Here is a 12,057-nt window from a genome sequence, read left to right as displayed (position 1 = left end):
GTTTACATGTGTAACCAGAGAAGTAATAATTATACAACATGCAGTACAACTGATTATAAGGCTTTTTTAGGCATTATTATGTATATAGAACACATTATGAACTGTCTTTATTGAATGTGTTACTGAAGAGAGAGAGAGAAAGAGAGAGAGAGAGAGAAAAAAGATATTACCCCTCCTTCCTTCCCTCCCTCCTCACTGCACCTCCTACAGCAGTTGTGACGCTGTCGGTCTAGCCACTAGTGACTTTCTTTCTGTGCAGCTGATTGCGGTTCTGGACATTTATTGAAGAAAAACAATTTAAAGCCCACGGGTGCCCTCCATCAGGCATGCAACCGACAACTTTGGTGTATTTTGTGAAGGTGAAGACTCTGGCAAGTGGACCAGAGAGGTAACGGAACTGTTTATAACTTTATTTACTATTTAATAGCAGTGAGAGTTCTGGTGTGTATTAGAATGCTTTCTTTGGCAGATTCCCTTTAAAAAGCCTGCTGAGGATGGGGAAAAAAAGAGTTTTCTTGCTAGATAATCATGCAATATGTTGTGTCAATTAAACTTAGTTTAGTAATATTGTAATATATCCTCTTTCGTTTTTGGCTATATCTTTGTGCTCACAAGAATTCTTTTGAAGAACTTTTGACTGGCACTCATTAGAAATTGTACATAATAAGAACTTTAATTCATGAGGGCTGTAGTTCAAAGTATTTAATGTTGGTTTTAATATACTTAGTATATAAGAAGAATTATTTTGATCAAAGAAAGGACCTTAACTAGACTCTCCTGTCTCTGTTAGTGTGTACTTTGTTCTATACCATAGAGGGTTTCATATTTACATATAGAACTTGACAAATTACTTTTTCTATCTATTTCTAAGAGACAAACTGGATAGAATTGAGCCAGTTATCCACATCTCTGAGAGCATGTGTAAGATCAGATCCCACACACAGCTTATGCAAGCATTAGCTGTTTTACCATGTGTTTCCCAGCAGGAATGCAGAGGTTGAGGGGTCAAGGGCCACTGCTGTGACTTGCCCTATTTAGTTTTACCTTTCGCAAAAGGGAATTTGGATTCCAATAAGCACCAAGCGGACGGAAATGATGTGTCCGTGATGCCATAGAATTTGTGATAAGATCACTGCTTTATTGTGCAACAGGATTGAAAGACTTCGAGAGGAGGCTGAGGTTATTTGGTATATGTATGTTTTAAGACTTTTAAGGAGACTAGGGTAATAGATACCGGCTGCTCGGGCTAGAGCGTCTAGACACCCCATAGAACTAGACCAGTTAATTTTCCATTTGTCCGACAGAGTTTTAGTCCGTCTGGAGGAGGAGCAGAGGACATTCCTGTTCTTGGAAAGATACAGTTGTGGTTCACTGAATAGTAATGAGCTGTCCACTCTTAGACACAACTACAAGCTTTATCACAGCTAATCATAACATATTACTCGTATTACTCATTAACTGCAACAGTGTCTTGGGCTGTATGATCTGTTGATTGTCTTAATTGCTCACTATTTCATTAAAAGTAATTTTTTGGTAAATATATTGTTCTACCTCAGCTTAATATGCAGTAAACCATTTGTAGGTAGATGTCCCCGAAAAGTTTAACACTGTGGCTCTCTCAAAACAATGCTCAGTTTGTTTGAGCTTCCCAACCAGTCCAATATAGCAACATTAGTTCAACCAATGGCATGAGTTTAGAGTGGGATTATCTGCACCTTTCATGCTGATGGTTTATTGCAAGACCTTTCAACATTTAAATGTCCAGGATATGCATTACAGATATCTATAATACAATTTTTACTACTTTAAATGGTCATTCTTGAAATCAATAAGTACAACAAGTGAAAATGCAAATTGTTTATACCAGTAATTACATTTATACTAGTAAAAACATTCATTCTTGATATAAAAATGATGTTATTACTTGAAGAAATAATCAATCTTGATAACAAATTAGAATTTCAACTAGGAAAAGCTGTTATTTCTTATATCTGTAGCTGCATATCATCTATATACTTCTTACTAGTAAAAACAATATTCAATATAACAGATATCGGAAATCTATAATGTTCTATTGGGAAGACGCGCAGGCTTGAGTGAGGTTTAAGATGTCATTTATTTGATGAATGTAAAACAGAAAAGTAATGTCTCTCTTTGGCGTATGCCCTGTCCGGCGGTCCGAGGGAGTTGTACTCGGAACCATCATATCCTGCCGGAGATAGGAGGCAGAGACATGGAGCCTACCCCCGTGCAGGATGGGGCTCAACTGGTGGTGATGGGGTGGTGGAGGTTGCTGTGTTAGCACACTGAAACAGCAATGTGATAGATTGTGAGCAGACTTATAAAGCAATGACTTACATGTGATTGACTAGGAGTTACCTAACTAATGATGTGATGATGTACAGCTGCTAGTCTTCCCGCTAGAACTACGCTGCACTTCCATTTATTGTAACTAGTAAGTAAGACTTTTTAGATATATTTAATTACTCTACAGTTTGATAGCTGATATCCAGCACAGATCTGAAACTATTTCCACTTGTAAAAAATAAATTCCAGATATCAAAAATAGGCATTTTTACTAGTTTTTATTCAGTTGTTGATATCATGAATTAATATTTGTACTAGTAAAAATACTTTTTTTTTTTTTTTTTACAACTTTTCACATTTTTAAGGCTTCTACTAGTTGAAATTACATTTTTTAATGTCAAGAATGGTACCTCTGCGAGTAATGACATAATTTTTGATAATTATGTACTTTTTTACTAGTGCAAACCTAATTACTGATATCAAAAATGTTTACTAGTAAGAGGTAAGCTATATGAGCTGATATGTATTTTTGGAATTTTAACTACTAAGAAATGAATTATAGATATCTGTGTGTTTTTGAACAGGAATGAATGACAGAACATTGTGAAATTCTACTATCGGAAATGCTATTTTTTTTGTAATTCTATTTTTGATGTCAGAAATGGGTATTTCTGAGAGTGATGACATTTTTTTATCAAGAATTTACTTTTTTAAAAGTGTAAACCTAATTACTGATATATAACAAATTAGCATTTTAACTAGTGAAAAAGGAATACACAGATATCTATGATTGTCAAAGAGAAATATTGATCTTTAAAGTTTGGAATAATGTTTGGAATCATCTTTTTGAGTGCCGTAAACCGGGAGCGTTCAATCATGAGGCTTTTCCTGTGAGCCTGACGAAGCAAAGCACCATATTGAACTTTCTTCTCCCCCTTCATAAATGCGTAGAAACGCAGAAAGATCAGCCCCACAGCTGGGTCTAATTACCACAGGCATTCAGAACCTTCAGTGTAACGCAAGGAAAATAACATTTCTCTCTCTCTCTCCTCAGTTGAGAGAAAGCAAGGCGATGTGGTCTCTCCCTCTCTGATGCCAGAATGAGAACCTACACCCGTGGGGCACCAACAGTGTTCTTCATAAGTGCACTGTGGGTGCTGGTATCCCCAGCTCTGAGTGAGGTGGACCCGAGCGGAGGCATCGCATTCCTTGGAGGGAACTACGAGGGAACTCACCCCATGCTCTACTTCGGCCAGGCAGAGGTTGAGGAGCTACAGCGTGCAGCCGTGAAGACACACAAGGCTCTGGCCCAACAGATCCGGGAGGCCGGGGAGGCCATGCTGGAGCGACCGGATGAGTATCTACCCCCCTGGAATCCTGCCGAGTTCAGCGCCCGCTGGAACGAAGTCTATGGGAACAATTTAGGCCTGCTTTCTATGTTCTGTCTGCTGTATCCACACCGTGCCGGTGCGCTGGACATGGCCAAGGAATACATGGAGCGGATGGCTGCACAGCCCAACTGGTGTGTATTTGTTGTGCTACCTTGCATTGAAAGAAGCTTTGCCTGTTTGGAGCTTTGTTAGAAATTTGTCCTGTTCTTAAGTTAAAATCAGTGATTACCCTGATGAAAATAAAATGCTTAAACTAGCCTAAGGTGGTAAGATGATCTTCCAGACTGGCCCAGCTGGTTTTGATGATTTTATAAAGGCTGGGACATCAGGACAGGCTGATCAGTTACACCAAGTCAAATCAGCTAACACCAGCAAACCAGGCTGGTTTAAGGGTTTTTATTTTGTCAGCTTGGCAGACATTTCTAGTGAAATTATTAATATGGTGCTAGGCAGCAACTGAAGCTCCCAGAATGGTTTTGTGAGTTCTTTATTCACAGTATGGTGAGAACAGAGAGGTGTCCCCTCTTTTGCTGTCAAGAATTAATTGTACACTCACTAAACAATTTATTAGAAGCACCCGTACACATACTTATTCATGCGATTATCTAATCAGCCAATCGTGTGGCAGCAGTGCAATGCATAAAATATGTGGGTCAGAAGCTTCAGGTAATGTTCACACCAACCATCAGAATTGATAAACAATATGATCACAGTGATTTGGACCGTGGCATGATTGTTGGTGCTGGCACCAACAATCATGCCACCAGCACAAACAATCATGCCACGGTCCAAATCACTGTGATCATATTGTTTAGCAATTCTGCTGATCTCCTGTCAATTTCACACAACATTCTCTTACGTTTACTCAGAATGGTGCCAAAAATAATTTTATTTGATAGACAGTCCAGGATAACATACAAATTAAAGTATTGTGAACATATTACTTAAATGCTTAAATTGTAATAATTTATTTTAGTTGATTAAAAGTAGCCACCCTTTGTCTAGAGTTCATCTCTGCAAACTCTGAATATTCTCTCAAGGCCCTTTCACACTAAACACAACATGAAAAAGCAAGACAAATTGCAGATAAATGGCCCCTTCCTCTTAAAAGCATTAGAAATAATGGCAGCTAGCACATTTACACCTTTACAATAGCTGGCGCTGATCGACAGTCTATAGACCTTATTCACATCAGCGCCATTTTGAATTTTTGACAGGAATGACAATCGGTGGGTTTCCATCCAACTCTTTTTATTCGCAATTTGAAATTGCGCAAAATAATCCTGAATGGAAATGCTTGATATGCAAATAAACGTTCTAAATTCACGTAAAATCTAATGCACTGGGAGTAGGTGGATTTTCTAGAGTTTCGACATTAGTTAAAATACACATTAAGGTGATGGAATTAGTTTATTCGCAAAACGATTACGTGTTTTGACCACTCATGCATGTGTTATAAGTGTGCGATAGCTTGATGTGACTAGCCAATCGAAAGTTCCGTCCCTGGCACAATTCTTTTAACATAGCACTTGTCATTCGGAAGCGTTTAACCCGCATCTTGTGGATAAAGTAAGTCCTCACAATCAGCCAGAACAGTTTTGAGTTCGGGCACTCCCAGATATACGGAGACAGGCGGTGTGAGGGCATCGCAGCTATTTCAGCTCACATTATATAAGATATTTAACTTATTCTGCGGTGTCTCAGTGGATCGTTCCGCTCCGTGACAATGAAAAACATCTTTCCAAGAAATGTCAGTAGACAAAACTCCAAGCAACATGGAACATGGAAAATTAGATTTGATCTGGGAGGTTTTTGATAGCCTTATAGAGTGCATGTCATTGCAGAGATGGTAAGTCTGTCCCTCACAGCCTGGTTTTCATTCCCACCATAAATCAAAGATGGTGCAAGTGTGAATAAGGTCTATTGTACTCTGGTACAGTAAGTGGCGTGACACACCCTTTAGCTGGTCGGCCCTCCATCCATCACACATGAGAGGAAGAACTACTTGACAAGTTTGCATAAGAACCATGCAATCACAGTAAGATAAGTTTGTTACTGATTTGCTCAAAAAAAAAAAAAAAAAATCAACACACAAAACAAACATAAACCTCACACTATGAAAGGCTCCATAGGATCTATTATTTCTAATTAAAATCTTAAAGGTGCACTCAGTAACTTTTGTCACTAGACACCTAGCGGTTTGAATGCAGCATCATTTAAAATCAATAGTTTTATTTTCAGATGCTTTTGTGGAAATGTAATATTCACACCCAGCCATCATGATTTAATCATGATTTCCTACATAAATTGCAAAATTACAAATTGTGTCTTTATGAGTTAAACTTTTTTAATGATAGAAAAATTACTGAGTGCACCTTTAATAATCTTAAAAATTACAGTTAAAACTCCTGTTTGGTGTGAAAGGGCCTTAAACCACCTCAGATGCATTTTGGAATGTTTAAGGAATTTCCATGTATGCAGGGCACTTGTTGGCTGCTTTTCCTTCACTATCCGGGCCATTTGAGAAAAAAAAACTAAAATATATATATATATATTAGGGCTGTCAATCGATTACAATTTTTAATCGAATTAATTACATAGTGTCCCGATTAATTAATCGCATATACAAATATTTGCTGAGAAAGCCCCTCATATAACAATAATGCAATATATAATGATGAAATAATTATACTTAGTTATCTTTAAATATTTAAAAATTACATTTATATATATATATTCAGATAATTAAAATGCATTACATTCCTGTAGCAGAAGAGTTCATCATTAATAAGATATTACAAAAAGAGTCTTTAGAATACAATGTATTGTTTACTACCATATTATTGATCATAAGTCAATCATTGGCACACAGTTCACAGCAATCCATTTCACAAGTGAATTTGTCAGTCAGTTGGAGATTTATTATGAGGGCTTGTTTAAGGACACGTCAATCTACACCTGCGTCAAACACGCTTGTGTCACGTCTCGGGTGCGTTGCATCATAAACATAAAATGTTTAGGTCACTGTGTCAAGAACGTAACGCATGTTTGTGTTGTTCTGCCTACTGAAGTGTTTTCTTCACTGTAGAAACTGCGTGTTGCCAAAGCGCTGAAATTTCAATTATTGCCCTCTGGAGTAAAATGGTGGTACTACAAGCTTACATTTCTCAGGAATCTTCCTTATTACGGTCCGGGGGCATTGCGATTAATTGCGTTAATGTTTTTAACGTGTTATTTTACAAAAATGTCATCGCACTGAATTAGCACGTTAAATCGACAGCCAGTATATATAATTTAAATGATATATATGCTTTATTTGGTATAATGTATATAAATTCTTTACATTTTTAAGATATACCAGTTTAGTTATTTATGTTTTGTTCTGCTTGTCCCCCAAGACCTTGGGCCTGTGATTGACCCTAGCTCCCATTAAGCAGTGTCACAGAGTTGAGACGTGCCAAGCACATTATTACGGCAGTGGTAACTAACTATAAGTAGGTTATAAGCAGGAAGGAAGTAGCTGCTTGTTTGCTGACATGTTCATTTTGCAGGTTCTCAGGTCTGTAAAACCTCAAGATGTGAGATGTTTTTGGTGATATGTAGAGGCCCATAAAACAAGAAAACAAGAAATACTTAAAAAAAAAAACTAATATAATATCTTAAATGGGAAGCTCTTTTATTATGTTTATAGTTGGTTTCTAGCCTAATGATGAAAAAATAAAATAAATAAAACAGATGAATAAATAGATTTTTAAATAGATATTTATTGAATTATTTAAATGACCAACATGAAGTGTCTTACACACTTTTTCTTTGGTACATCATTGTGCTTTTATGTCATTTTATTTCGAATTATTACGTTCAATGAGTAGATGCAATGCAATGTGCAATAATAATTTAAATAATAATAATAATAGCAATAATAATTCTGTTATAAAAATAAAAATATAGTTTGAGCGTGTTGTATCATTCAACTCCAGAAAACACTGCTTGGAGAACAATGTTTCTTATTCAGCCATACTGCCTTTTGTAACAATACTGTACCTCCAAATATTTTCCTGACACAGCCAGGCGTGCCTCTATTACTAATACCACAAAAGCAGCCTCTAATGCGGTGACAGACAGACAGTTAGATTTGCCTCTGATGTGTTTAAACTTGTATCCTGCTTCTCACGTATTTATCTTGCCTCTAATATTGCTTCTTCTGTCTGCCACGACTTAAATGGCCTTAAGTTCCCTCCCTTGTAACTTTATTCAGATCATTCCTATACAATCTCCTTGGATAGTGTGTCTTCGTTTGACAGGTTTACATTAGTGAAAGTTTACAGTAAGTTATCGTACCATTCTCTTCTGTATGGATTTAATTGATTCATTTTCCCAATTTGAATTTGAGGCTGTCTCCAAAACATTGGCCAAATATTGTGGTTTCATATGATCGTGCAAGCTCTCTGTTGCTTGAATATTTTGGGTAATTTTGACTATATTATAAATTTTGGCTTAGTCGATGGTCTGCTTGGGATCTGAAAAGCTATTTAGTCGTTTTTCATTTGCGTTTTCAAGACCTAAAAATGTGTAATGCAAGTCCATTCCACACCTACTCTAGTGTATTCAGATGTGTGGCCCCTGTGGTACCTCAGATTAGGAGCTGATGTTTCTGTTTAGGCCGCTGTGGAGGGTTGTGGATGATTCCATTTAACTGCTGTGGTTCTGCTCTCTCATTTGCACTGCCGCCAGCATGTAGCGGCCAACCAGGACCAGCCTAACACAAACCTCCAACTTCTGGCGCTCGTAAGATTCTCATTATTGCACACAGTCCAGATTACCTTAGTATAGTGGAAGATGATTCAATTCGAAACCATTCACTGCACTTAAAAAGTTGGAAAAATGTTGTGCCATTTGAGTACAAACAAGCCCAGATGGGACTTGTGACAGAAAGCAAGCCCCTGTAAGGTGCAATTGAATTACCACAGAAGCAGGTCAAGTCTTAAATGAGATGTTGTCACGGCTTCACGATTGCTGTAACAGCAGATAGCCACAGTCTGCCGGCTGATTAATATTGTGAAATTTTCTATTTTACTTTTCTTTTCTTTTTCAAATGCAGTACAATCGTTCCATTATATTTGTTTTTATCTGCATAACACTTTGAGTGAAAAGCTCACATGATGATCAATTTTCAGTGCTGGCGGATTACTTGTTAATTGTAATCAGGTACTACTTACAATCTCAGTTTTGAGGTAATCTAATCAGATTACATTTTTTATAATTTTGGATTACATCCAACCTATGTTATGCTATTTTATTTGATGTCACATGCACTTGAGTAGGATAACCTTGTATCATTTTAATAATGTACAAAGATGGATTCCATTCTTTATCACAAACAAAAAGAGCATCACAAAAAGTGCATTAAACATTACATGAATGAACATACAGTAAACATTATATCTATCAGCAATGATAATGCATGGCCAAAGTTTAGAATTCACTGAGACATCAAGTTCATTTTAAGTGCATAAAACAATAGCAATATTATGAATACTAATGAGCATAAAATCAACATAAAGTGATAATAAAATGAACAAAAAATGAATGACCATAAAATCAACAGCAATGGTGTTGCCAAGATATAACAGTGCTATGCTGATTTGGAATGAAAAATGCAAAAGAATGAAACAAATGCAAGAAAAAAGAGAATGATTAGGGTGATCAATAAATTATTAACAATTTATTGCAGTTCTTAATATGTAATCATGTAGTCCACAGAAAAGTAACTGTAGTCTGATTATGAGTATTTTAAAATGTATTTTAATCCAATTTCAAGTACTTGCTTTTTGCAATCTGATTACTTAATCCAGATTACAGTTAATCTGTTACTACCCAGCACTGGCCCCCTCTTTGCTTTAATGATAACATGCACTAAAGCTGGCATGGACTCTTTAAGTTTGTGTAAAACCTTATATTATCCCCGTTTGATCTGAGATAGAGTATCATGTGTGCTTAAATGGAAGCAAAGAAATGTGTCCTCCTTTACAAAGGAGTTAACATCAATGCCACAAATTTACTTTTTTGTGACCTAGAAATAGTGCAGAATTATCAATATTTTGTAATAATTCTAAGTTAACATATCTCTCTCTGATTTTCAGGTTTAATTCAGATTATGAATTCCAGATTTTCAATGTAGACACCCCTGTATTTTAATGAGTACTCAGTGTGTATGTGTGTGTGTTTGTGCGTGTGCGCGTGTGTTTCAGGTTGGTGAAAGATGCTCCATGGGATGAAGTTCCAATGGCTCACTCTCTGGTTGGCTTTACCACAGCATATGACTTCCTGTATGAGTACCTTAGCAAAGTTCAGCAGGAACGTTTCCTGCAGGTGATTGGGAATGCTTCACGCTACATGTACGAAAAATCTTACCACCGTGGCTGGGGATTTCAATACCTCCACAACCACCAACCAACCAACTGCGTTGCGCTTTTGACAGGCAGTCTTGTGCTCATGAACCAAGGTGAGTGTAACATTTCTTCAGAGTAATGTGTGCAGCTTTATAATCAGGGACAGCATTAGTGACATGCAGTCAGTTACCACAGAAAATCATTTAGATTCCTCCCTTGATTTGTAAAAACAAACAAAATTAATGTATAATGGCTATATATTGCACCAGAATGTTTTTAATATATATATATACAGTACTGTGCAAAAGTTTTAGGCACTTGTGAAAAACGTTGTTTAGTGAGGATGTCTTCAAAAATAATGCCATCAAAAGTTTTCATTTATCAATGAATGTCAAACAAAATCCAGTAAACATAAAAAAAGTTACATCAATAATTGGTGTGACCACATTTGCCTTCAAAACATCATCAATTCTCCTAGTTACACCTGGACACAGTTTTTCTTGGTTGTTGGCAGATATGATGTTTCAAGTATCTTGGAGAATTTGCATATATATATATATGCAGGGTTGTGAGAGTTACTTTTGAAATGTATTCCACTACAGATTACAGAATACATGCTGTAAAATGTCATTTGTAACGTATTCCATTAGATATATAGATATATTTTTTACAGGAAAACAATACAAATATTATTATCAAGAATGTGATTTTTACCCTAATATCAAAGGTCTTACTAGAAACAAAGAAATTATGATCCAACATGAATTTTCTTAATAAAAAAGACGATGAGTGTGTCTGGTAACATGTGCATGTAAAATGGCCAGAAATAGCATTTTAGCTTAGCATAATGCTGACAAGGTTTATTTCTATTTCTTCTACTCTAAACTTACTTCAAACGTACTTCTCTGTCTGCTGGTATGAATGTAACACATCATAAGAAAGTGTTTCACCGCTGTTCAAATGCACTTTTATCGCATCATTTATATGTATAAATGTTTTCCATCTGAAAGGACTAAATATTAAATGAAACATGACAATAAAATGCAAAGTAATCTCTTCAGTAATCAAAATACATTTAGAATGCAACTGTATTATAATTACCAATTATTTAAATTTTAACTGTAGTGGAATACAGTTACTTGTATTTTGTATTTTAAATATGTAATCCCGTTACATGTATTCCGTTACTCCCCATCCAAGTATATATACACGACCGGTCAAAAGTTTGAAACACTTACTCATTCTTTAATATACATTTTTTTCTTCACATTTTAGAATAATAGTAAAGTCATCAAAACTATGGAATAACATAAATGGAAATATGGGGATTATGTTGTGACAAAACCAAATCCAAAATAAATCGAAACTGTGTTGTATTTTAGCATGTTCACAGTAGTCACACTTTGGTTAGAATTTACAGACATGTACTCTTGACATTTTCTCAACCAACTTCTTGAGGAATCACCCTTGAAGGAGTTCCCATCTATGTTGGGCACTTGTTGGCTGCTTTTCTTTATTATTTGGTCCAAGTCATCAATTTCCAAAAAAAAAAATTTTTAATTAAATTTTAGTTTTATAATGAAATAAATGTATATGGTGGCGTAATTATATTTTTGTAGCTTGGTTTCAATAAATACTTTTATTGCATTGGGGATTAAGGTTTGAGTTTTGACATTTACAGTATGTTTTTATGGTAGAACAACCTCTTATATGTCAAAATATCAAGGAAAATCTGATTCCTCTCAACATGACCCCTTTAAACATTGCATGTGTAACCAACCTTGTCTGGGCAAAGTTGTAGATCCAGTTTTCCAACTTGCGTCATACATAGCTGGCAAAACTGGTAATTGTTTTCACCTTTTGCTCAAGAATGCCAGAAACGTATCCATATACATTAAGTACTGTATTCATGGAGCTAACTCCACTCACAGGACTGTAGACTTTGATGCTGGAATTATGCTGGTATT

At 36.0% G+C, this 12,057-nt stretch overlaps 1 protein-coding gene across 2 annotated transcripts in view; it reads left to right on the top strand.

Annotated features, from left to right (window-relative positions):
- The first annotated feature begins 234 nt into the window (after positions 1-234).
- The window catches only part of dse (dermatan sulfate epimerase), a 33,407-nt gene continuing 21,584 nt past the window's right edge, over positions 235-12,057 (top strand). The window contains exons 1-3 of one of the 2 annotated variants that reach the window (XM_052096481.1): positions 235-388; positions 3,362-3,829; positions 9,950-10,203. In XM_052096481.1, the coding sequence (XP_051952441.1) occupies positions 3,408-3,829; positions 9,950-10,203 (676 nt within the window). In that variant the 5' untranslated portion in view covers positions 235-388; positions 3,362-3,407. Of the gene's footprint in view, positions 389-3,361; positions 3,830-9,949; positions 10,204-12,057 lie in introns of those variants that run through there. The other variant, XM_052096482.1, reaches the window with a different exon arrangement.

Source organism: Xyrauchen texanus, chromosome 28 (assembly GCF_025860055.1).
Source record: "Xyrauchen texanus isolate HMW12.3.18 chromosome 28, RBS_HiC_50CHRs, whole genome shotgun sequence".
Lineage (NCBI taxonomy): Eukaryota > Metazoa > Chordata > Actinopteri > Cypriniformes > Catostomidae > Xyrauchen > Xyrauchen texanus.
The sequence above is the reverse complement of the archived record's forward strand: the minus strand, read 5'-3'. Positions and strand labels throughout refer to the sequence as shown.